Source organism: Sus scrofa, chromosome 9 (genome assembly GCF_054392235.1).
Source record: "Sus scrofa isolate SSC_HxYL_T2T_F1_AM1 chromosome 9, Sscrofa_HxYL_maternal_Yorkshire_Landrace_v2.0, whole genome shotgun sequence".
Lineage (NCBI taxonomy): Eukaryota > Metazoa > Chordata > Mammalia > Artiodactyla > Suidae > Sus > Sus scrofa.
This window is the reverse complement of record NC_139391.1, coordinates 131,875,244-131,900,763: the sequence shown is the minus strand read 5'-3', so window position 1 is coordinate 131,900,763 and position 25,520 is coordinate 131,875,244. Positions and strand designations below refer to the sequence as shown.

At 38.0% G+C, this 25,520-nt stretch overlaps 1 protein-coding gene across 6 annotated transcripts in view; it reads right to left on the bottom strand.

The window, feature by feature from the left end:
- Positions 1-25,520, bottom strand: part of HMCN1 (hemicentin 1) — a 491,961-nt gene that overhangs the window by 261,072 nt on the left and 205,369 nt on the right. For 5 of the 6 annotated variants that reach the window (XR_014816519.1, XR_014816520.1, XM_021102638.2 and 2 more), the window contains exons 12-13: positions 3,449-3,590; positions 2,237-2,364 (exon numbers count right to left, since the gene is read on the bottom strand). Coding sequence is in view for 4 of the 6 variants with exons in the window: in XM_021102638.2 (XP_020958297.2) it covers positions 2,237-2,364; positions 3,449-3,590 (270 nt within the window). In the remaining 2 variants the exon portion in view is untranslated. Of the gene's footprint in view, positions 1-2,236; positions 2,365-3,441; positions 3,591-25,520 lie in introns of all 6 variants that reach the window. The other variant, XM_021102640.2, reaches the window with a different exon arrangement.

Genomic DNA, 25,520 nt, shown 5'->3' with positions numbered 1-25,520 from the left:
TATAAACAGAAAGAATCTCTTTCAACATATATGCCCATAGATGTGTGTGATGAAAAGATCATCTATTAGAGCCAAATGGATAGCAGGTAGTAATAATTCTGATAAAACAGAATCCACAAATTTAGGAAATTAACTGAAAGTTTTTATGAAAAAAAAAAGCCTTTCAATTAATTGATACACATTTTCTATGTGACCTTAAGGATTCTCATGTCTACCTACAGAGAAATAGTTGTAGTCTAAGGCTAAAATCTGCATCTATACCAAGCAGACTGTACTTTTCCCTTCAATGCTAAATAAAGACATTCTCCAAATTTCTTTCCTTAGCTCTGTTTGACTCACCCCTATTCTAATGCTTTACTTCACTCACACATTTTTTTAGTATCTGAACAATTTACAATTTCCTATCTTCCATTGATTTAGTTTAAAAAAAAGCTAAGAGTTAACTTCTCAAAGATCATGTTACTCCTTGGCTGGAACACTTCAGTGACTGCATTTCCTAATTCCCTAGTTTGGCTTTTGAAAATCATAAACTGGTCCATGGCTTTCTTTTGAACTTCATCCTTCATTCTACGTCCTTACTCATCACAAGGTATGGACCTACACTGGTCACCCAAATGCCCTGTTCTCTCCTATCTTCCTGCTTTGGCTTAAGCATCTCCTCTGCCTGAAATCCCCTTTGCCATAACATTTCAAATCCCACTCATTCTTCCAGACTGAGCTTAGATCCTGTCTCCTTTGAGAAATCTTTGCCAATTCCCTAGTCAGAATTAATCTCCCCTTTGTCCAACCTTCCACATCTGTCCTAATTTGTCTGCCTTTGTATATTTCTTCATGTATATCTACTCTCATTATTCAAGCCCTTGAAAAGTAAGGACTTCATAACATTCTTTTTTTTTTTTTTAATTTTATACTCTACAATCTCTAGTGTAGCATTTTACATACTCTGGGTGATTCAGACATTGAAATACTTTAGCTTCCTTGTGAATGAACCAGAATTCATTTCTGCAATGCGGAATCTGTTTCAAGCCCCATTCTACGTTCCCAACTGTCTAGTCCCTCTCTATGTGGGTGTTCTGTGAACATTAGTCATCGCCAGCTCTAAATCTGTGCTCTGAGTCCACCTTCCCTTCAAGACTTACTCACCACATGCCTTCCTCATTTCTATAACTGAGGCCACTTCTTGCCAGGCTTTCTGGCACAGTATTTATGACACTTGGGTTACCTCCCTCCTCTTTATACATCATCTACAATTCTCAATCTTCACTGTGGCTCTTTACACTCCTTCTTATCTCCACTGTCCTTTTGCTACCTTACTATTAACGATGATGAATCAGAATGAGTCAAAGGGTGGATGCTAGTCACTAATCACTCACGATTTACAAACTGACACTGAGCACATAGTGCCCTTTAATTGTCGAAGAAAGACCAAATTAAAAGAAATATTCTCTTCTATTATGTATTATAAAAATACATGATTATATATAAGACTATATTATATATTAGAATACATCATATTCCACTATACTATGGAATATCATGTTATAGACAGTGGTCCTGAAGTGCATCTTCAATAAATGTTTGAGTTTGGAGGGTAAAAACTGAAGGTGAAAAGCAAAAGTAATATCTAGATAAGACAAATAACAAATATTCCAAATATTTAATTATAACAAATATTTTGTGCATATATATATATGAAACAAACAGTTTTGAATACATATGGAAACTATACAATGAAAATTAAGGTAAAGTAGGAAGGATGCAAAATTTGTAAGTGAAATATTACAAAGAACAGAGGAACTGAAGTTCCCGCTGTGGCACAGTGGGTTAAGAATCTGACTGCAGCAGCTGAGATGTGGGTTTGATCCCCTGCCCAGTGCAGTGAGTTAAAGGGTCCAATCCCTGGCTTGGGAACTTCCATATGCCATGGGTGTGGCCATTAAAACACAAACAACAACAACAACAATCAAAACAGAGGGACCATGGAAGGATAGACCTCTGAACAATCTAGACTTCTTCCATAATCTGGAAGCTACCTTGATTTCTATTAACTAATGAACCTATTCATTCCCTAAACGTTTAAATTACAGTATTTGCTTCAATCAATGTGTGAAATGAGTAATAAATTATATGACTGGGCATAACTCAGTCCTAATATTAACTTTCAGAATAGTACTTTTCCATTGCTTGAAATGCTATTTGTCCTAACTGAACTGCCTTTTAAACTGATTATACTTGCCAATGTATCTGAGGGTAGAAGTCTGCTTATCTGTTCCAGCTGAATTACTTGCCAGGCAACCATAGATCCCCGCATCTTTGGGAACAGCACTTTTGATAAATAAGGTACCGTCTGAGGTCATCCTATACCTATGCACAAATAGGAAATAACATTGAAAATACTTCAATAACAGTATCAAGGAACTACAGCACTTTCCTTTCAAATATCTTCAAATATTTCAGAGTTACGTTTTTGGTGCTGAAATGATTAACATCATTTTATACGCAGAATTGTTTTAATAAAAATAATATTAGACCCCACAAATGTAGTACTTGCGATATGCCAGGGTTGCTCTGGCAGTTTTGCATTTTTTAATGTTTTAAATCTTTATAACAACCCAGTGAGTTACATTTTATTATCGTTTCTGTTAAGAGGTTACACAACTTGCCCCAAGTCAGGGTTTGTAAAGGGAAGAAGTGGAATTTGCACCCAAGCAATCTTACTCTGTGTGAGCTTCTAAGCTAAACAGCTCCTCAAAATGAAAACCTGAGAGATGTAATGCCTCATGTCTTAAGAAAGTCCGTGTGGAGTCCAGAAACAGAATCTGGCTCACACGGAAGCCTTCGTCTTTCTTCATGCCAAACCCAGAGAAATGAAAGACCAATGGCTGGAAACGTCATTGGCTATGGACACGTGTTCATCACTCTCTTTGAGCATAAGAGGATTCACTGTCTTTAAAAGCATCCAGCAGACTAAAATACTTCTCTATGTCGGATGGCAACAGTGAAGAGGAGGTACAGAGAATGTCCACACACATTTTAATTAGAGCTACCTTGCTGTCCTTTGCCTCTCCTTTGTTCTTCTGTCAAAATCCAGGATCAAATCTTTAGTAGACGGGTGAAAACTATATGACTTTTCCCCACAGAAAGTTTACAATCCCCCTTTCAATTATTCAAGGTAAATCGACTGTTGTTATGGCATCATGTTTGCAAAACAAAGTACCAGGAAGCACGTAGTCCCAGCTGTTGAATTCAAGACTGAAGAACATCCAACTCTATACACGCATCATTTATTATTTTACTGACATTTCCTGGCCAATTTAGACAATAGAAAGCTGTGGAGTTGGGTCAAATATCCCCTAAGCTTAGGAATTTGGTCAGATTGGTTTTGTCCAGAAATTTCACCAACTTATGTCATTCAGTAAAAACAAAGAACATGATACAAACCCAGTACCTGTGTGAACCCACGATAAACATATCATTCATTGTCCAGGCGACCTTTGGTTTGGGATAACCTGTTGCAGAACACATGATGGAAACCTCAGATCCCCCTGTGAAAGACTGATTCCTGGGCATCACAGTGACTTTGGGTGGTTCTGAAAAAAAAAAAAAAAAAAAAAAAAGGAAAAAATAAACATATAGAGTGAAATGCCAATGATGTTAGGAGCTTCCTGTGTTAAAAGATTTGCAAGCTTCTCACAATCTTTTTATTTTTTTTTTAACTCTATGTATCTATTTTGCACTTCCAACAGCTTGTTTATAAAGAGTAATAACCAAGTGAGTTAGAGGACTAACTCACAAGACGTGCTCCCCAAGTCCAGCAAAAGAAGCAAATTGTGCCTTCCAGCTTCCTATGGTCCAGGTTGTATGAGACCTGAGGTCTGCTCCCCTCCTCCTCCAGAGCTCTTCTTCTCCCTGAAAGACTGATACAGGCTGTGCCTGGGACCCCAAAGCCTGCCTGCACCCCACAGGCCATTTATCCTGAGGCCTTCCAGCTCAGCCCAGCCTTGTCAGCCCATCTGGAACCCCCAGGGCTGCTCTTACTCCCAGACCTTGGAAACATGGGGGTGGGTGAGGCCTTGCCTTGGAAGCTTGGTGAGAGTCTGGCACACTCTCCTCTGAGGGGAAATCAGAGGCCTGCAACAGAGACCTATGACAGGAAGAGGCCTCTACCTTCTGGAGCCTGAATGCAAGGCAGAAAGCAGTGAGAGTAGGATACAGAGATATCTGGCAGCAAGGCAAGGCTCCCTCTGTCTATGCTTTAGCCAGGTCCTGCCTCCAGCCAGCTCTCCCCCCCATCTCTGCTCCAGCCCCAGCTGTGGCTACTGGACGGGCTGGGCACCAAGCCCTGCAGTAGTCCTGCTCTTCTTGGGTGTCCTGGACATGGAAGAAGGTGGTCCTCATGGACCGGTAGCAGGCATCCGTGAGCTTGGGGACATCGGTCCACAGAGAGGCTTCTGGTGGGGCTGGCATCCAACTCCTCCATCCTGACCTTTCCTGAGGTGAAGAGCTTCCTCTTGGGGTTGTCAGAGGAGAAAGCAGAGTAAAACCCAGAGGTGAGGGGCACCTGGACTTAGATTGCCAGGTAGAAGGCTCTTTGGTTGTTCCACAAGCCCTTGGGGGAGATTCACACCTTGAGGTTCTCCATGACCATGCACTGGTCCTCATGAGCCACCATGGTCCTGGTGCATTGCTCATTGATGACAGAAGGAATGTTTGCATATTGAGGCAAGGCAACGTCACTCTGGCTGATATATGACGTGGCTTGAACCTTATGCAAACTAGAACAGCCTGTCTTGTGGCCTGTCAAACATACATTGTACATCTGCTTTAACCATTAAAGAAAAGAGTGTCTTTAAAGAAAAATGGAGTAACTATGGTTCACATTGAAAATGGAGTCAGGTGGCCCTTGGGGAGATGGTTTCTGACACATGCCTGTATTGCTGCGAATTTGAATTTTCTGACCTATATTAAATTCAAGGATACCACCAGCTGTTCTCAAAACAGTACATGCTGGAAGATGCCAGATACAACCTTATGCTCTCAAGGTCTCCCCTTGGAACTATGCAACCATTTCGGTCCCCAACCAATCCTTGCTTAACAAGCACCCTTACTTGTCAGTTCCAATCCCAATTCTCGACAAACAACTTAGGCAGTTTTGCGATTTGTGCCGACATGAGCCTTTCTCATTTTGTAGGCTGGCAGAATATGATTCAGGTGCTTCTTGAATCTGAGCCTCCCTGGTCACAGTTCTCCGTTTGTCTGAATAAAAGTCTTTTCTATTCCTATTATAGACTGTTGATTATTTGCATCAACAATGAAGATGCCTGAAGATACATGATCAGTTCCACGTGCCCCACGAAGAAAAGCCCCTGCTTGGCAATCTGCATGCAACACTCAGAAAGGCCCCCATGATGGAGTTCCCATCGTGGCACAGTGGTTAACGAATCCGACTAGGAACCATGAGGTTGCGGGTTTGGTCCCTGCCCTTGCTCAGTGGGTTAACGATCTGGCGTTGCCGTGAGCTGTGGTGTAGGTTGCAGACGTGGCTCAGATCCCGTGTTGCTGTGGCTCTGGCGTAGGCCGGTGGCTACAGCTCCGATTCGACCCCTAGCCTGGGAACCTCCATATGCCGCGGGAGCGGCCCAAGAAATAGCAAAAAGAGAAGAAAAAAAAAAAAAAAAGAAAGGCCCCCATGAGACCCACCACACCCAGGATGCTCTGGAAGTTGGAAATGACGCCACAGGGGTGCTCCAGCTCCAGCTTCTGGCAGTGGCCCTTTATCTCAAAGTGAAAGCCATCTATGCATTTGAAGGTCTAGACGAACCAAGGGATGATGCTCACATTCTCTGCTATCCAGGTACAGTGACACAGCAGGCAGCTCGTCACAGCCAGAGTGAAGACCAGGAAGCGGAGTATGCAGGACAGGGTGACCTTAGCTTAGAACTTGGCTGTGCGGCTCAGCTACACCAACAGCAAGAGCAGCGGCAGCCGCAGCAGAGCTCCATGGCCAAGGCTGCACTGCCACCACTACATGTATGGTGGCACCACCAGAGCCTTGCCAGCACTGGTCTCAGGCCCCCTTCCTGGGCTCTGGTCGGGAAGGAACTCTTTGGGTGACCCTCATCAGCGACCTGGCCTGGGTCTGGCCGCATCGCTGGCCTCTCCAGCGATCAGGGCAGGAGAGAAACCAAAAGTAATAAAAGCACGGGAGGTAAAGTGCCTTTAAGAATAAAATAAAAATCTGATCCCAGTGTCTATTTCTGTGTCTCCCCTGGTTTCCATGGAGACCCTTGCTACTTTGCTCCCATTGGCTGACCATTGGCTTCCATCTACTAATACGGGACATCAGTACAAACCAGTTTTCAGGCAAAGTCTCTACATAGGGCGTTTTGCCTCTTTCTATACAGTGAACACAGGTTTTGAGCCAACCTTGTCTTGACTGCTGTCTGTATTGTTTGAATTGCTCTTTCCCTTTTTATTTAGCAGATTATAAATTTGTTGAGGTTGAGATGATGTCTTTCATATTATTCCATATTCCAATATATTCCACAGTATTTAATATCCCTTTTGTGTTATGCAATGATTTTCAAATAGCACTTAAAACCACTGATGGAATATGGGTCATTCCTAAAATACAACTTGGTTCTGAGAATTTTCATGCCTGACAGCCTCTCAAGATCACACTATACTGATCATTTGCCTCATGCCATGGATTCACAGGACCTCAACTTAACAGAAAATATCAATTATTCAAAGCGCCTATCGGATTCCACTTCTTTGGCAGAAAAAAGACTTTTGAAAATGAAATATTAAATCATAAACTTCTATCAAAAAGGATATAAGAATTTGCTGGGGTATCTGGTTTGTTGACATATCTAGTCGAATCAATTTCATGTTTTGCATCTAAGAATCTTTAAAGGTACCAAAGAAATACTTAATACTTTCTTTTTCTTTAAAGCTTGTTTATGTTATTGAAGAGTAATTGACTTACAATATTAAATTTCAAGTGAATAACATAGTGATTAGGTATTTTTATAGACTAGGCACCATATAATATTATGATGACATTGACTCCATTCCCTCTGCTACACATTACATCCCTGTGACTTATTTGTAACAGGTAGTTTAAATAATTTACTTAGCGTAAATATTCCCCACTCAATCAGATAAATAAAAATTTCATTTCCACAATGTTTGAAATAGATATCAAAGTATCAGCAAAGATAAATAATTCAATAACATGTTTTTCATTCAATTATTATGTTCTAGACTCTGTGTTAACTTATAAGGGGCACAATGATGAACCAAATTGACATGGTGTCAACTTCCGATTTAACTTGGTTTTTACTATAATGAAACTAAGAATTCAGTTAGTTAAATCTGGATATATTTATGACGTATCTTTATTACAAGTTAGTCTGCAAACTGTGGATTAATTTCACAAACAGAAACTAGCCTGAGGAAGCCCCATGCTTTTGAAAGAGATACAAATGGCACTGTTGGACTGGGCAGCTATACAACGGAATAAACCTAATTAGTGTCTAATTGCTGGCAGCTTATAATCACCCTTCTTTTTATCCTGTTTACATTGTGTTTTCAAATAATGTCTGTCTTTGAAGTTAATGTTTAAAGGGTTTTTCCGGCCAGTGGACTTGGTTGATAGCCTCCTTATTCCATGATTCTTCTTGGTGAACACAGGGCCAGAGATACATGTGAGGTCAAGGGCAGAATGGTCATGGCCAGTAAGTTCAAACTGTGATTCCATCTGGAGTCCATCAATTCTGAAATAGGGAAGGACTACACATGCTCTGGGGTGCTGCAGACAATCTTCGGGGGGAGGGGAGAGCAAAATAAATACCTGTTCCTCTTTGGAATTTACTGAATACCCGCACTTATTCAGGCCCACCTTCCTGACTTTCTCATAACTACCTCACTTTGACACAGGATTGCTGCAAAGATTCAGCGGCTCTTGGGATTTCTGTCAAAACATGATGCCTTCCAATGGAGTCTGCCAGAATGGGCTTGGCATATCTCCCAGCAAAAGTCCCACTGGTAGGCTCTGCAGTTCAGCTATCAAAGTGAAAATAAATGTCAGTTACTCAAACCAGGATGTAGAAAGCTAAGAGGTCATTGCTCAAATGAAGCCTGGATATGGGGTGCTGCTCAGGGTCATGAAATAAGTCTGCAGGCAACATACAGATGGGATGACATCATTCCACAGAAGGTGAGAAATTCACCACTGCCCTGGAAAGACTATTTCTGCTGATGATAAGAGAATCAGAAAAGACATGAACAAACACAGGGAAGCATAATTGGATTTCTGCCAAATAACTGTTGCATAAAGATGATCAGATTGATTCAGCCTTTACTTAATTAGATTAATGAAAGATGTAATAGATCTCATTATAATTATTTCCACTCTCAGGATTTTCTTAATTCCTACAAAAAAAAAAAAAAAAAAAAACCCAAAAAAACAAAACTCCTCTTGTTTTAATAAAGCAGTTTTAATGGAGCAAGAAAAAGGAATTAAAGAACCATAGCTCAACTCCATCAAAGTCCAGAGTCCAATTTTGGGCTTTGGGGAGAAGAAATCTAGTCTTAGTTTCCAGTCTCATTTCAGCACCACAATCATCACCTTTATCATCAGCAGCACCACCATCACAGACTATAGCTTCCTGTTCATTAGCCAAGGCATCAACTCATTCTTTATATTTTAATTACAAAGAGCAAAATATAAAAGTTTACCTAATTCCTCATCAATGATTTTTAAAATTTAGACATAGATTAGGATACTAAGGACAGAAAATACTACTTTAAGACTTAGGTGCCTTAATATACTATTAATGCTAAGGTTCGCAAAATGCATCATAATAGGCCTTGAAAATGGCCATTCTCTGACTACAAACACCGAGGAAGATAAAAATTTCACCTAAATCTTGACAATCTCCAACATCATCTTCAGAGGCAAGATGCTTACCTCCTGTTGATGGTTAGCTGACTCTGATTTGTTGCTGCTATGGCTTTGGAATGGAACTCTCAAAGAAAAGACCTAAGGCCTTTCTTCTCAAAGTGATTTAATTATCATCAACAAATTAATCCAATAACAGTAATGATATGAATTACCTAAGCAAGAATTTAAGATATTTCTCACCATTGGTATACTTAGAGTACTTGGGCAAATAAATATCTTTGTGTTTTCATTCGCTCACAAAACAAACATTTATTGAGCATCTACTATGTTTCTGATAATTGATGACCTCAAAGATCTTACTTACAGAATAATGTATACAAAAACATATTATGTACAATCAGGGACTAAATATCTCTCTAGTCATCAGCTCACTGAAATAGAAAGGTGGGCAAAAGTTACTGAGTACCTATGTGCCAAGTATTTAATTCCAGACTCATCATTCACTTTTCTCAATTACCCAATTAAGTGTTACTACCATTTCACAGATAAAGAAATGAAGGCTCAAAATGGTTAAATAATCCATGGTATCTGGTCTATACCTTCTTAGATATAATAATGGTATCTAAACTCAGAAGGGTATCGTGGATTTGCTAAACTAATATACATAAAACATTTAAAAATTCCTGGTACGTAGTAGATACTACGTGATTATTACTATTTACGTTCCATTATTTGGTAAAGTATGACAAAAATGATGAATTAAGTATGTAAAATATATGTACAAATGTATGATCTAGACATTTACATATGAAACAATCACAATTCTCACATTTGCATATACTTTTTAGTTTGCACATCCTAATAATAAATAATACTTATTATGTGTTATTTGATTCTCCTGAAATTGAGATGTTTCTCAGACATTCAAAATGGATTAGAAATTTTAATAAAGATAGATAAATTTAGTATTACTGATGGAAAACTGGATGCTAACACCTATGTCACCGGGCACATGTTCAAAAAAATTTATGATGATATAATGAGCAGATGGTTATGATAATATCAATTTCATTCTTAATGAAGTAGTTCTGGTCATTAGGGATTTACTTCATCAATCACCTTGAGAAATATTTCCTTTTTTATTGCAAAATTCTCTCTAGTGACATGGACTAATTAGTGACAGACATCCACCCTTTCCTGACACCACAGAAGACAAATAAATAGTTTTCATGTTCATACAGACAGAACACAAAGGAGAAAAGGAGGCCGTGTCTGGCCCTTTGAGTCCCACGTGGCAGCATGCGATTGTGAAGGAAAGGCCAGTCATGCACTGAATATTCTCAGATTTAACCAGAACACCTGCGTTCATCTTCTGCTTCAAAAATCCTCCTCATGAAAGGGGCAGTTAGTGGAATGAATAGAAAAAAATTTTGTTCCCAGGTAAAAAGAAAGATAATCTCATTTAAACAAAGCTTTAAGCAGCTATCATATAAATAAATACCACACCACCGACTCGAACTTTTACTCCTAAACCTGACCAGTACCAGCATCTGGAAATTCAGCACGGTGTCACCTTAAAAGCAATAAATTGTTTTAGCCTATTTCATAAAATTTTGCAAATCTCATATCATCGAATTTTTAATTAGGATGAACTGGTTTATTTTTTTAATTTTATTATAGTTGATTTACAATGTTCTGTCAATTTCTGCTGTACAGCAAAGGAACCCAGTTTTATACACACACACACACACACACACACACACACACATAGACACACACACATTCTTTCACATTATCCTCTATCATGTTCCATCACAAGTGGCTAGATATAGTTCCTTGGGCTATACGCCAGAATATCGTTGGGCTTATTATCCATTCCAAACGCAATAGTTTGCATCTACTAACCTTGAACTTCCAGCCCCTCCCACTCCCTCCACCTCCCTCTTGGCAAAACCACAAGTCTGTCCTCCATGTCCATGTGTTTGCTTCTTTTCTGAACTAGTTTAAAAATACTTTAAACATAACAGATTTTGTTGTAAAATATGGGTTTAAGTGTAAGCAGTCATATGCTGGCATGTACCATAAAGAGAAAAGAAAAGTCCTTACATAAATCTAAAATTGTTGATGTGATTCAAATAAGCCATTGAAGTCAACATGGAAACAGGAAAGATAAGACTGGTGACCCAAATCTTCCCTATAGTCTGTTATTGTTACATTGAGGCCCATTCAGCAATTAAGGAACACACATCTATTGGTTATGATTGCATTTTTCTTTCTGTGCAAGGAACTATGATTTGTTTGTTTGTTTGTTTAGAAAGGGCAGCAAGGGAGTTCCCTGATAGCTTGGCAGTGGGATGTGCTGTTGTCACTGCTATGGTGCAGGTGATTGCTGTGGTGGAGGTTCAGTATCTGGCCTGGGAACTTCCGCAATCCATGGGTGTGGCCAAAAGAAGCGGGGGGGCAGAAAGCATCTCACAGTGTATGTAATATGATTGGGGAAAAACAACTAGACACACAAAATTGATCATTTCTAAGTGCAAAGTTGTATGGCAAGAAAATTAAACTCTACAGGACACCATAAAAAAGAGCCAACAATATTCAGAAAGGAGGTGGCTTTTGAAAGGGAATCAGCATTATAGGCAGGATTTAGATGGGGGACATTAAAGTCAAATAGCTCTGTAAACAAAGTCATAGCACTAGAATGAGGATGTCATTTCGAGGCCATTGGGATGCCCCTGTAACTCAAGTATTATGAGAAGTGGAGTTGGGGTATCAGGCAGGGAGAGAAAGTAATGGGGCAGGAACTAGAACTGGAGGCGCAGGAAACAGAAATCCACTGAAGGTACAACAGATGTGGAGCCTGAGAGAAAATGGTTAGTGGCCATCAAAAACTCAGTTCTGGAGATTGAAGCCAGGAAAACAGTAGCACCTATCCATCTTTTTGAGACATTCAATACAAGGAAAATTCAAAACACATACAGACACCAAAAATCAACTGTCTGCCAGCACTCTGACATATAAAATTTAGAGGCATCAGTAATATTTGATAGAACAAAAGAATGAGTCTAATAGTTTGTGTACTTTTAATCAACGATTAGAGGTGAAGCCTTAACAGCAAGAAGTTCAAGTATTCAGTTACCCATTTTAAGGAAACGTGGATAAAGGAAAAGATAGATATGAATCTGATTCTTTTAAGGTAAATAGTTCACATATATCAACAGGAAACTTTTTTCCTTTTATTTCTCTGTACATGGTTTTATGTGGATAAGGGTGAAGGTAAGATGCTGAAAATATTATGAAAGAGTCATCTTGCGGAGGACTGAGAAATGTAAACTTTATTCTGGGCTAATTAGGAAACCACAAAAAGGGTCTGAATAGATGCACATTTAAAGCAATATTCAGGGAAAACTGACCTGATGGTACTATGAATTAGAGTGGGGCAATAAATCAAAAGAAAGGAAGTCCAAAAGAAAAAAAAAAGGAATTTTATGGATTTAGTTTAGGCGTGTGAATCAGGAGAGGGATGAGGGTGGTACCAATGGAGATAAGGAGAAAGAGAGTGATGTTGAGACGCAGTGTCGATCTGAACTAATAACAATAAGTAGGGAAAGTGAGAGGCACCTCGGCAAAAATTTTCACTGCATCTTGGCTAATTCTCTCTGAACTTGGCATTTCCCATGAGATCCTTCACACTGATCAGCATTGCCAATCATCCACATAGAAAACGTGTCCCAACTAGATGTCCCTGAACAAAAAGGGTGTGGGAAATTCAATTTTAAAAACAGATACACTATCTTTGTGTAGCAAGGGGGAAAGTTGGGGAGGGGAACAGGACGAGAAGAAAGGAGGAGAGAGGAAGAGAGGGGAACACAGGGAGATGGGGAGGGGGAGGGGGAGAGGAGGAGGAAGAGAGGAGGAGAGAGGGAGACAGAGTGAAAGAGAGATCCCAGGTATCTTACTTTCTGGTCCAGAGCGCTCATTATCACAAAAGCAATTAGATTAACAGAATCAACCACAAAGGGATTATCTCAGTAACTTTTCATGTTCAGAACAAATAGGGTTACAAAGTTTTAGAAGCTTTTATTTCCCTCCTCCAAAAGGATATGTGTCCAAAAGGAACCTATTAGAACAACCAATTGTCAATTGTTTGGGCATCAAATTGCATTTAGGAAAAAAGTATTTCAAAGCTGTCAATTGATCTCTGTGATGCAAGATTCCCGAGCTTCTAAATGTTCCTAGTGATAACTTTATGCCATGAGGAATTAACATTCTGATGAGGAAAAAGATACTTCATTGATTAGTCATTAGTACTAGGTTTCTTTTCTTACCTGAGTTCTCAAAATAAAAGCTGAGTACATATCTTCATTTGGTTATGGTTAAAACCTACATTCAGCCCAACCACCTAACTGATTTATATTTCTGAAAACATAATGGAACTGTTTTACAGCTGTTCCTAAATTTATTGTTCATTGTGGATAATACATTCCCCTAAAATGCTGGATAGTCTAACACCAAGCAATGCTACATGAGATTGGAAAATAAATAGTATATAATTACTGAACCTAATTTCTATTAACTCCTATAACCTAAAAATGTATTTGACAGAATCTCTGTCCCTTCTTCTGAAAATCTGTATTTACGGCAGAAAAAGCTAACTTCAAAAGGCTACATAATGACTATGATTGAGCTTGCTGAGACTTGTAATTAGTAGCTGTGCCCTATCCTAACAGATGTGCACCTAGTGATTTAGCTCAACCAGTTTAGAACATATTAAGATTGTTTGAAAATGTGTTATTTCTTTTTCTTTTTAGAAGAGTACTTAATTCCAGCTAGTTCTGGTGGTAACTAACTTTTAAGCAAGAAGCTTGCACAATGAGAGTAACAAAATTTGACTAAGAATGACTTACAATGGATAGCTGTGCTCGCTTATTCAACATCTTAATCTTCAATGAATAGAAATGTCAGTGGAATATATTTTAATATTTTTAAGTTTTTCCATGTCTACTAGACAGTTTGCTTAAGTGGCCAGGGATTCCTTCTGAAGAACAAAGGATGAAAGCTAAAAACTAACCAATCAGCCAAGCAAACAGAAACAACAAAAACAGAGATCAACTGCCTGGGGAAGGAGGCAAGGGCCACTGATTTTCCAAAGATATGGAATCAAATACATTTCCAAGTGATATCACACTAATGGAAATATGAAGGCCTGGCTACAACTTTCTCAAAATTATTCCTAGAATTTCTTAGAATTATTCCTGAAAGGCAATAATTCAAATGAATTGTGATAGTGGTTATTCTACATGGCAGTAGCAATAAATTTCCTGAATTTTGCTCTTGTTATTTCTGCTTTTCTTTTTTCTCCAGAAAAAACTAGAGCCATGTTGTCTAATATGCAGTATCCACTAGCTATATATTTATTTATTTTATTTATTTATTTATTTATTTATTTATTTATTTATTTATTTATTTTGCTTTTTAGGGCTGCACCTGCAACATATGGAAGTTCCCAGGCTAGGGGTTGAACTGTACCAGTCACTGGTCTACACCAGAGCCAAAGCAATGTAGAATCCGAGCCATGTCTGTGATCACGGATTACTACAGCTCACAGCAACGCCAGATCCTTAACCCACTGAGTGAGCCTGTGATCAGACCTGCATCTTCATGGATCCTAGTTGGGTTCGTTAACCACTGAGCCACAAAGGGTACTCCCTACATACTTCTTTAAGCTCAAATTTAAATTTTCTAAAACTAAATCAAGTTTCCAAACAAGCTCCTCAGGTTCACTAGCCACATTTCAAGTACTCAGTTGCCCTCTGCAGCTTGTAGCTACTATGGGGGACACTGCAGATTCACAGTGCCATGATAAAGTTAGGCTACGTTCTATGTTAATGATAAAATTTCTTTTCTTAAAAATTTACAACCTATTTTTCTAATATAAGAATATATATATATACAACACACCCCAAATGTTGGCTGCTTTAACACCCATTTAAAGTAATTCCTAATGGAAAATTATATATACACTAGTTATACATTAATATTATTTCCATATAACACTATATGTTTTTCTTGCCTGGACAATAACAACAAATTATGAATTCAGGAACAACTTTGGATGATGAGCCAAAACAGATTAAGACAATAAATATGATTGACAAGAAGGATAGAATTTTAAAAGTTTAATTTTTTTCTTACTTAGAAAATCTTTAGGAGTTCCCTTCGTGGTTCAGTGGTTAACAAACCCAACTAAGATCCATGAGGATGTGGGTTTGATCCCTGGCCTCGGGCAGTGGGTTAAGGATCCGGCATTGCCGTGAGCTGCGGTGTAGGTCACAGATGCAGCTCAGATCTGGCGCTGCTGTCACTGTGGCACGGGCTCTGATTCAACCCCTAGCCTGGGAGCTTCCATATGCCACAAGTGCAGCGCACCCCCACCCCCAAAAAATAAGAGAGAGAGAGAGAATCTTCAACAAAATGATAACTAACATTGCTTATTGCATTACCTTTTCTTTATGGGGTCTTCTTTATAACAATTTTCCAAAATCACAGCATTTCCAAATAAAAGAAGGCCAAAAATAATAAAAGTAGGCCAAAGTTCTCACTCGACTTGGAAAAAAGTGGCAAATCATGATTCCCATTATTAATTCTTGATGTATTAGCAGGATATTATTTAAACTTTATATATATCTACATGTGTGATCTGATTCAGACTCAATTAAAGCAAGAATAGCTTTCTACCACAAAAGGTTAATTACATACGTTCAGATAACAGAATATTATTCAGTGCTAAAAAGAAATGAGCTATTGAGCTATGAAGACATGGAGGAACTTTAGTGAAAGGAGCCAATCTGAAATGGCTAGTTACTGAATGATTCCAAGTACATGACATTTGGGGAAAGGCAAAACTAAAGAGATGTAAAAAGATAACTGGTTTCCAGGGTTTGGGAAGGTGGGGGAGACAGATGAACAGGCAGAGCAGAGAGGATTTTTATGGCAGTGAAAATACTTGGTATGAATACTATAATGATAGATACATATTATTATACATTTTTTCTAACCCACAGACTGCAGATTGTGCAACACCCAGAGTGAAGGCTAAAGGAAACTATGGACTTTGGGTGATTATGATGTGTCAATGCAGGTTCATCACTTGTAACAATGTACCATTCTGGTGGGAGATGTTGATAATGGGGGAGGCTATGTGTGTTTATTGGGTGGGGATATACAGGAAATTTCTGTATCTTCCTTTTAATTTCTCTGTGTACCTAAAATTGCTCTGGAAAAAAAAGTCTTTTCACAAAAATGTGGTTATACATTTTACAAACAAGGGCTAATTTTACAAGTTATCATGCAACGGCATAGAATCAAAAAGCACTTGAAAGTAGATCTACATAGCACTTCTTGAAGGAAAGATTTTAAAATTTGGCAATGAATTTATTTTGCAAGACAAATTCATTTGCTACCTTACTTATCTTATCAGGGAAACAACCCACAATGGGACTGGAAGAACATTTAGTCTTGGGAGTCTGATTTGAGTCACAACCTCCCGTCCTTCCAGCTGTCACTTCCTGACTCCCACACTTCCCTCCTCCAAGTTCACCATGGCCTCAAATCCTTTGAACCTTCTTTCTTATTCCAATCTATGAGACCATGCCTTTAACCCTCTCTTCTTTCTCCATTCAGGCAAGTCCCCCACCCCAATTACCTTGTGTTTTGGCCGAACCAACATCACAAAACCACAAACCTAAATGACTCTTCTATGTGTCTGCTGAAAAGATTACCACAGACAGCACGAAAAGAAACTCACAACATCATAGGAACGGAGCTTCCCCATTCAGCTGGACCCTCTATCTTCAGCAAGGCCACATTCCTGCGTCCTCATGCCTCCAGGGCTTTGCACATGTAGTATCCTCCATCTAGAAAGGCTTTCCCAATTTCTACCTGGAAAGTGCTGACTTATATTGCCCTGGATACCTCAGATACTCTCTCCTATGTGAAACCCTTCTCAATCTCCACTCATTGTTGAGACAATATTCAAGGCTCCTGTAGTGGCTTGAAGTTCCTATCACCTTGTGAAAACAATCGTTTATTTTTTTAATTTGTTTAATTTTTTCCCCAGTACAATTTTTTTTTCTACTATACAACATGGTGATCAGTTACACATACATGTACACATTCTATTTTCGCACATTATCACGCTCCATCATAAGTGGCTAGACATAGTTCCCAGTGCTACACAGCAGGATCTCATTGTTAATCCATTCCAAAGGCAATAGTTTACATCCATTAACCCCAAGCTCCCAATCCATCCCACTCCCTCCCCATCCCCCTTGGCAACCACAAGTCTATTCTCCAAGTTGTGATTTTCTTTTCTGTGGAAAGGTTCATTTGTGCCATACATTAGATTCTAGATATAAGTGATATCATATGGTATTTGTCTTTCTCTTTCTGACTTACTTTGCTCAGTATGAGAGTCTCTAGTTCCATCCATTTACTGCAAACGGCATTATTTTGTTCTTTTTATGGCTGAGTAGTATTCCATTGTGTATATATACCACATCTTCCTAATCCAATCATCTGTCAATAGACATTTGGGTTCTTTCCATGTCTTGGCTCTTGTGAATAGTGCTGCAATGAACATGCGAGTGCATGTGTCTACTTATGTCCTTTCTTTTACTACGGACTTACTGACGAGAATGATGTTGTTTTCTTCTCCTTTAGAGCCTCACCAAGGAGCAGAAGGCTGGACATTTAAATTTTCGGTGAATACATAAATGGATGAATAAATGGATAAACAAATGGACAAATAAGAAAACACCTCTGATCTTTTGTAAAAATGTGTTTTCAGTCAAAGCACTTCATATGGTTCAGTACTGTTTCATCATGGAACAAAACTAACCTGACACAGTATGATTTAGATAGTGCTGTGGGAAAGAGCATAAATGAAGAGCCCATCAAAATAACAGCTATCTCTCACTTTTGCAGTCTCAATAACCAAATGTTCCATACATACCATACCCTTCTGCAGATGCAACAAGTACTCTCACTTTGTGTAGTAGTTGTGATTACATTTTTATTCATAACAATCCAATATCAAACCCCCTTCTTCCTACACCCTTGGCACTAAACCCCATTGGCACTCAGGACCCAAAACTGAAGACAAATGCATCCTGCTCAAATGCAGCTTACAGTCTAGTCATCTTACATGTTCTCTGTGTGAATATTCACAGTTTTTCTCTCTTCTAGGCAGTTCCGTACCAGCTACTCTACAAGAACTTAGGTCAAAAGATGCACCAAACTGTTTTTTCTTAAATTCAGACTGAGATTTCCAGCTATTTTTTACCCATGTGACAGGAACTTACAGAAAGTTTACATCTTTTCTATGTTAAATAATATTATTCCAGGACTCTCATACCCAAGAATCCCTTAATTCATTTTCTTTTTTATACTTCCTCTACTGATCTGTACCTTAGGCCTGCTAATAGCATACATAGGCATTTCTCTATACAATACAGAACGATTTGGGCTCTGTCACTTGCTGGCTTTGCAACCTAGGGTAAGCCACTAACTCTTCAGAGGCTCCTCTTCCTAATGAGCAAAATACAGATACAAATACACACAATTTGTGAAGGTTGGATGGCATAATGTATGTCAAGGACTCTCAAAATGTTTTAAATGTTTGTAGCTTCAGTCGAGTAATTTATTGCATTGAAGTGTTTGCTGATTCCTAATCTGTTTTATCTCTTCCCAGCCATCCCTGCACTGGACAGAGAGCTATCAGGTTCCATTATCTAACCTCTCTAACATCTGGACATCCTTCTAGCTCATGTAAATCTATCAGTCTTAGATTAATACACATTTTCTCATGGTGCTTTTTTTTTTTGCTGGAAATTAACATATCCTTGGTGTAAAACTTCTTTATAACAATTTCTCATATGCTTGAAGTATTTATTAGGTTATCACATCCTCTTCTTTTCCTTTTATGATATAAATAACTCTAATTTTTTAACATTCCTTATAGCTTTTATTTAAAGACATTTTAATAATGTTTGTCTTCTAAGCTTTAGAGAAATATACTTCTATCTATAATTAAAGGAGTCTAAGATCTATATAGCTCGTAGATTCCTTGGATAAAGGACAAAAAAAGGAAGTGCATGGTATTCATTTATACACTTTATCACATGGAATTAAATCATATACAACAAAAGATTGCTCCTCACAGTGGAGTCAGCAGAATACATTTGTCAGGTAATACGTGAATATTAAACTTTTCTCTTCATAAAGTTTAAAGCCAACACAGACAGAATTAAGAAAGCAGATATTTCTACAGGAAAACTACATATTCCTTGGACATCAGTGCAAGAAATACTTGATATAAAATTTCACTGAAATACTTTCCTTCAAATCCAAAAGCTTCCACACTGTTTTCAATAGTGGTTGCACCAATTTATGTTCCCACCAACAGGGTAGGACGTTTCCTTTTTTTTTTCCAAACCCTCTCCAGCATTTGTTATTTTTGGACTTATTAATGATGGCCATTCTGACTTGTATGAGCTGGTATCTCATAGTAGTTTTGATTTACATTTCCCTAAAAATCAGTGATGGTGAGTATTTTTTCATGTGCCTGTTGGCCATCTGTATATCTTCTTTGGAGAAATGTCTATTCAGGTCTTTTGCCCACTTTTCAATCGGATTGTTAGTTTTTTTGCTGTTAAATTGTGTAAGTTGTCTGTATATTTTAGAGATTAAGCCTTGTCAGTTGCATCATTTGAAACTATTTTCTCCCATTCCATAGGTTGTCTTTTTTTTGTTGTTGTTGTCTTTTTGCTATTTCTAGGGCCACTCCCACGGCATATGGAGGTTCCCAGGCTAGGGGTCGAAGGACAGCTGTAGCCGCTGGCCTACACCAGAGCCACAGCAACGAGGGATCTGAGCCGCATCTGTGACCTACATCACAGCTCACGGCAACACCGGATCCTTAACCCACTGAGCAAGGCCAGGGATCAAACCTGCAACCTCATGGTTCCTAGTCAGATTTGTTAACCACTAAGCCATGATGGGAACTCCTTTTTTTTTTTTTTTTTTTTTTATGGTTTCCTTTGCTGTGCAAAAGTTTTGTCAGGTTGATTAGGTCCCACTGGTTTACTTTTGCTTTTATTTCTGGAGATACCTCAGAAAACTAAATATAGAACTACCATATGACCCAGCAATCCCACTCTTGGGCATATATCCAGACAAAACGTTCCTTGAAAAAGACACATGCACCCCTATGTTCACTGCAGCACTATTCACAATAGCCAAGACATGGAAACAACTTAAACATCCATTGACAAATGAATGGATTAAGAAGATGTGGTATACATACACAACAGACTACAACTCAGCCATAAAAAAGAACAAAATAATGCCATTTGCAGCAACATGGATGCAACTAGAGACTCTCATACTGAGTGAAATAAATCAGAAAGACAAAGACAAATGCCATACGATATCACTTATATCTGGAGTCTAATACATGGCACAAATGAGCCTTTCCACAGAACAGAAACTCATGGACTTGGAAACAGACTTGTGGTTGCCGAAGGGGAGGGAGTGAGAATCTAGGGTTAATAGATGCAAACTATTGCATTTGGAATGGATAAGCAATGAGCTTCTGCTGTATAGCACTGGCAACTCTATCTAGTCACTTGTGATGGAGCATGATGGACGATAATGCAAGAAAAAGAATGTATATATGTATGTGTGACTGGGTCACGTTGCTGTACAGTAGAAAACTGACAGAACACTATAAACCAACTGTAATGGAAAAAATAAAAATCATTTTTAAAAAACCTAAAAGTTTCCAACTCATTCCTAAGTAGATCCCTAGTATGGAAGGCAACAAAAGCAAGTATTTTAATAGAGCATCCTATTCATTGGTGCTGAGTCACACTGAGATATCAAAGAACCAAGGCAGTAAATAAAGTTAACTTTTGAAAACAAATAATGATTTGGAAGTTTTAAGTGTATGATTTTTAAGTCTATGATTTTATCCCATCTAAACGAAACCCACAAAGATAGTGCTAGTATTTAAAATAGACAGATACAGGTCTCAGGTCAATCTCTAAAAGTAAAAGGCTTAACTAGCAAGACTTTAATTTATTAAAATGTCTAGAAAAATAGATGTTATAATTAAACTAATTTATAATATTCAAACACAGATAAAGACTTTAATAAATCAGGATTTACTCCTGTGAAAATCTTGCAAAGGGGAAATTTGAGGGGATTTTCATGACTCTCTTACTGGAAGATTCATTATAAGAAAATCTAATTTAATTATCCATTGATATTCCACATTTCTCTTTTTTCTTTTACCTCACTTTGGTGATTTAAAACAGATTACTATGTGATTTAAAACAGATTACTCTGTGATATAATTCTATAAAATTCCAGACCCTTAAGTTTTCAAATATGCTTCTTTTTGTGCTGTCAAAACAAAGTCAGAAGTTAATACTTCTTGAGAAGCATTATTGCCTAATTTATTTTCTTAATTATTCCTATGTTTAAACCATCTCCTCTTTACTTTCTTAATTATATCTTTAAGCAAATTTATAGTGTTCAGTCAACAAAGAAAGAAAATGTAGGAGTTCCCATCGTGGCGCAGTGGTTAACGAATCCGACTAGGAACCATGAGGTTGCGGGTTCGGTCCCTGCCCTTGCTCAGTGGGTTAACCATCCGGCGTTGCCGTGAGCTGTGGTGTAGGTTGCAGACGCGGCTCGGATCCCGCGTTGCTGTGGCTCTGGCGTAGGCCGGTGGCTACAGCTCTCCTTCGACCCCTAGCCTGGGAACCTCCATATGCCGCTTGAGCGGCCCAAGAAATAGCAACAACAACAACAACAAAGACAAAAAAAAAAAAAAGAAAGAAAATGTATTAACCGTTCATAATTTGATCCCTCAATAAAAATAATGTCGGCGTTTTCAAAACTTTTAAAATCCTATTTACATAAAAATTTAAAATAATTCATTTCTATTAAATAGTTCTTTCTATTGTACAGAGAAGCCTAAGTAAAAAAGTCACTTATAGGTCCACTGCCACTAACAATCACACACACACACAGGTATATATGTATATATATGTATATATATATATATATATTTCTTCTTTTCCTCCTTACAAAACCATTTGTTTCAATTTGTTGTTTCTATTTGTTATTTTGTTTGCATAGCTGTACTTTTAGGTCTTGTGGTAAACCCTGTTTGAAGGAATCCCTTTTCCGAAAAATTCCTTGTGTCTAGTTATGCCATTATCTCCATGGTGAGAATTCCTATAATGCAATAAGCACATCAACCCATTCACATTCTGTCATGCTCATTAGCAAGACTAATTCAAGAGCCAAGTTTCTGAGATCAGCACTTCTTTTCAAGGTTCTTCTGATAAAATGCTAAGAACCCCAAGAGTCACTGAAGGAGATTAGAATGATGAAAAAAAGGCCACTGGGACATTTATTTCTTGTGCTGCTAGACTCAAATTCTATGATGCTGCCAAAACTCAAGTCTTTTAAGCGTCCATGGCCTTAGTAAGAATTCAGATCCCACTGGGAGCATCTGAATGCTTGATTCTAGGTCGGATGACCTTGCAAGGGTTTAGGGAAACAAAACTATCTGATCTCATTTGTTTTTCACCTCCCACCAACATAATAAAGAATTCCTCCCTAAATTAGGGAACATGCTTAAACCCTAAGAGCCAAAACATGACAGATAGCCACTTCAACTACTTTCCAGCCTTGAGCATAACTGAGAAGTCTGACACCAGTCTGGTTTTGTCCCTCTGTTTATAATGTATGGTTTATGACATTTTTGTTTTTTCCCACATACTAGCAATTTGAAATTTTAGGCTGTGTCTAGATGAGTTTCTTTCTTCACGAACCTTGCCTGATGTGCTCACTCAGAGTAATTTTTTTTCCCACCCTAGGACAGTTTTCTTCAATTACATCTTTGATCATTATCTTAGTTTCAATTGTCTTCGCTGTATACCTATATATATTACATGCCTATAAATCTTAGCGTTCCATTCTGGTTTTAACTTTAAAAAATCCTATTATTCAACTCTTAATCCCTTTCTTCAACATTCTGAAAGAACTTCTCAAGTTTAAGCCACACATCCCTGATTTTCTTTTTATGTAGTACAAATTCTGCTTTTTAGTGCCTCTCATTCAGATTGCATTATAATATTGCATTTTAACACCAAATTATTTTTTATTTCTTCTATCACATTTGCTATTGTCCTTTCATCCTAGCCTGTTCTTCCTTTCTAAACAGACACCGCCACTCAAAGGAGGATAAGTCTTTGTGAAAGACATCAGTGACACTAAACTATTTTTCTAGTCTTTAGAATAAACTACTACTTTTAAAGCATCCATTTCTTCTAAGTCTTTTCCCCCTTGTTTTATTCCCTAGTATTTTTTTATTAGGTCCTATGCTTTCTTTTTTTTCCTATTTTGCTTTATTCCTGTTGACAGTTTTCTGTTTATTCATCCTCAAATTATGTGGCATCTATCCAGACTCAGCATCAGTCAACAGTATTTGGATGGACCTAACTTTGTTCTGTACTTCTTTTTTTTTTTTTAGGGCCGCACTAGCAGCATATGACCCCCAGACTAGGGGTCAAATCGGAGCTACAGCCACAGCAACATGGGATCCAAGCCACATCTGCGACCTACACCATGGCTCACGGCAACAACAGATCCCCGACTCACTGAGCGAGGCCAGGGATCAAACCTGCATCCTCATGGATACTAGTCTGATTCATTTTCACTGCACTACAACGGGAACTCCCTGTTCTCTACTTCTGTTTAGTTCAGTCCTTTTTGCAGCTCTGTGGCTGAGTAAGAGTCTGGTGTGCATGACTCCTTGCCTGATATTCTCACCAATGATGCTCTTCTGGCTAAGGTGGGATGGTCCCTTCTGCTACCACTTGTCTGCAAAACCCCTAACAACACATCTATCAGTGTTTTTCTTGCTTCCAAACATTTTCATTTGATGAGAAACATACCCCAGGCTACAATTTTTCACATGGCACCAAGTTTCCTGTCCACTTCTTATCCTACTCTTTTCCTCAGTGGGTGGTTCTTTAGGAAACCAGAATTCTGGCTTCCTAGAGTAATATTTTCTTTTTGGAGCAAAAGGAACAAAGAAACAGCCTCCCTGCTTTCATGTGAACATAAAAAAGAGACCACTGATTAAAATGTTCATTCCACTGAACCTAAAATATAAGTAAAGATTAAATATTTACACAAACACAAATCTTTATATATATATATAATCACATAATATACATATGTGATTATACATATAATAAATATATATAATACATATCCCCCAACTTTTGTGACTGTAAATTGAAACTGGTGTTTAGTATTCTTCAGTTTTTTCTATTTTAGGTCTTTACAGATATTTTAATATTAATAAGTTGCAGTAGCTAGACATACCATATTTTTAACCAGAAAATTCTTGCTAATTACATTTTGTAAAACTACTACCAAAATTTTGTGAAATCTGGATGTTTTAACATTTAAATGTATTCCAGATAGAAACAGTTTCTAAAGAGACCTGTGGAGACAGAGAAACGTAAATGAGGTTATGAATTAAGCTACTGATTCCCTAGTGAGCAAGAAAAGTATTCCTAAAGTGTATATTTAATCCAAGTACTTATTATATCTTTTAAGCTTTCTAGAACTATTTTTAGTCCCACTTTTTAAAACATTTAACTGCATAAAGTGAAATTAATTTATAATTTATGATTCAGTGTTAATAGCTGACAAGTATCTTATACTCTCATGGATTATAACCCTACGTACAGCAGTTTATTTCATCAAATATCCACTGCTTTTCAATAATGAATTCAACCATAAAATAATCAGATGGCTACAGTTACTCCTTGAATTGATTGAAATTATCTAGGCAGTTTCCACATGGAAATGTAATGAACCATTTACAAAAGCAAAGTCTCCCCAGAGATTTCACCAGGTAAACTAACAAAAGACACACGGTCACACAGTCAGATTGCAATATACATCTGAACTACCAGCACTTTTCTGCCATTAATAACATTCCAAGAGCTAGTCTTGAAATTCAGTATCACTGTCAGACAACCTCGTTTAAAACAATCATCTGAGAGGATTACTCCAGGCATGTTCAAAAGTTGTTTCCCATACCATAACCAAAGAGCCACATTTAATTCTGATGCAATCAGTTTCCCACATCAAGGGTCTGAAATAAAATATTCTGCTAAAGCAACAACCGAACCTTTCAGCTAAACAATATAAAACTAAAACTGCCAGTAGTAATTTGCTCATTACATTAAGGCTCCAGAGACATTCGATAGCCAAATGCAATGCTACTTTGAAAGAGATACTTTGGAATAGTGGCTGATCTTCATTTGATGGTCTGGAATAACATACACATTTAGTAGCAATTAGATCACAGCATTAATATACTTGTTTTCAGCTTTCTAACATATTATTTAGTCTATGTAGACAATTCAAGATTGGCTCACCATTAGTTTATTTTCACTAAGCACTTTTGTATGTATGTGTGTCTAAGATAAATAAGGCAAAAACAGCTCTGCTGAAG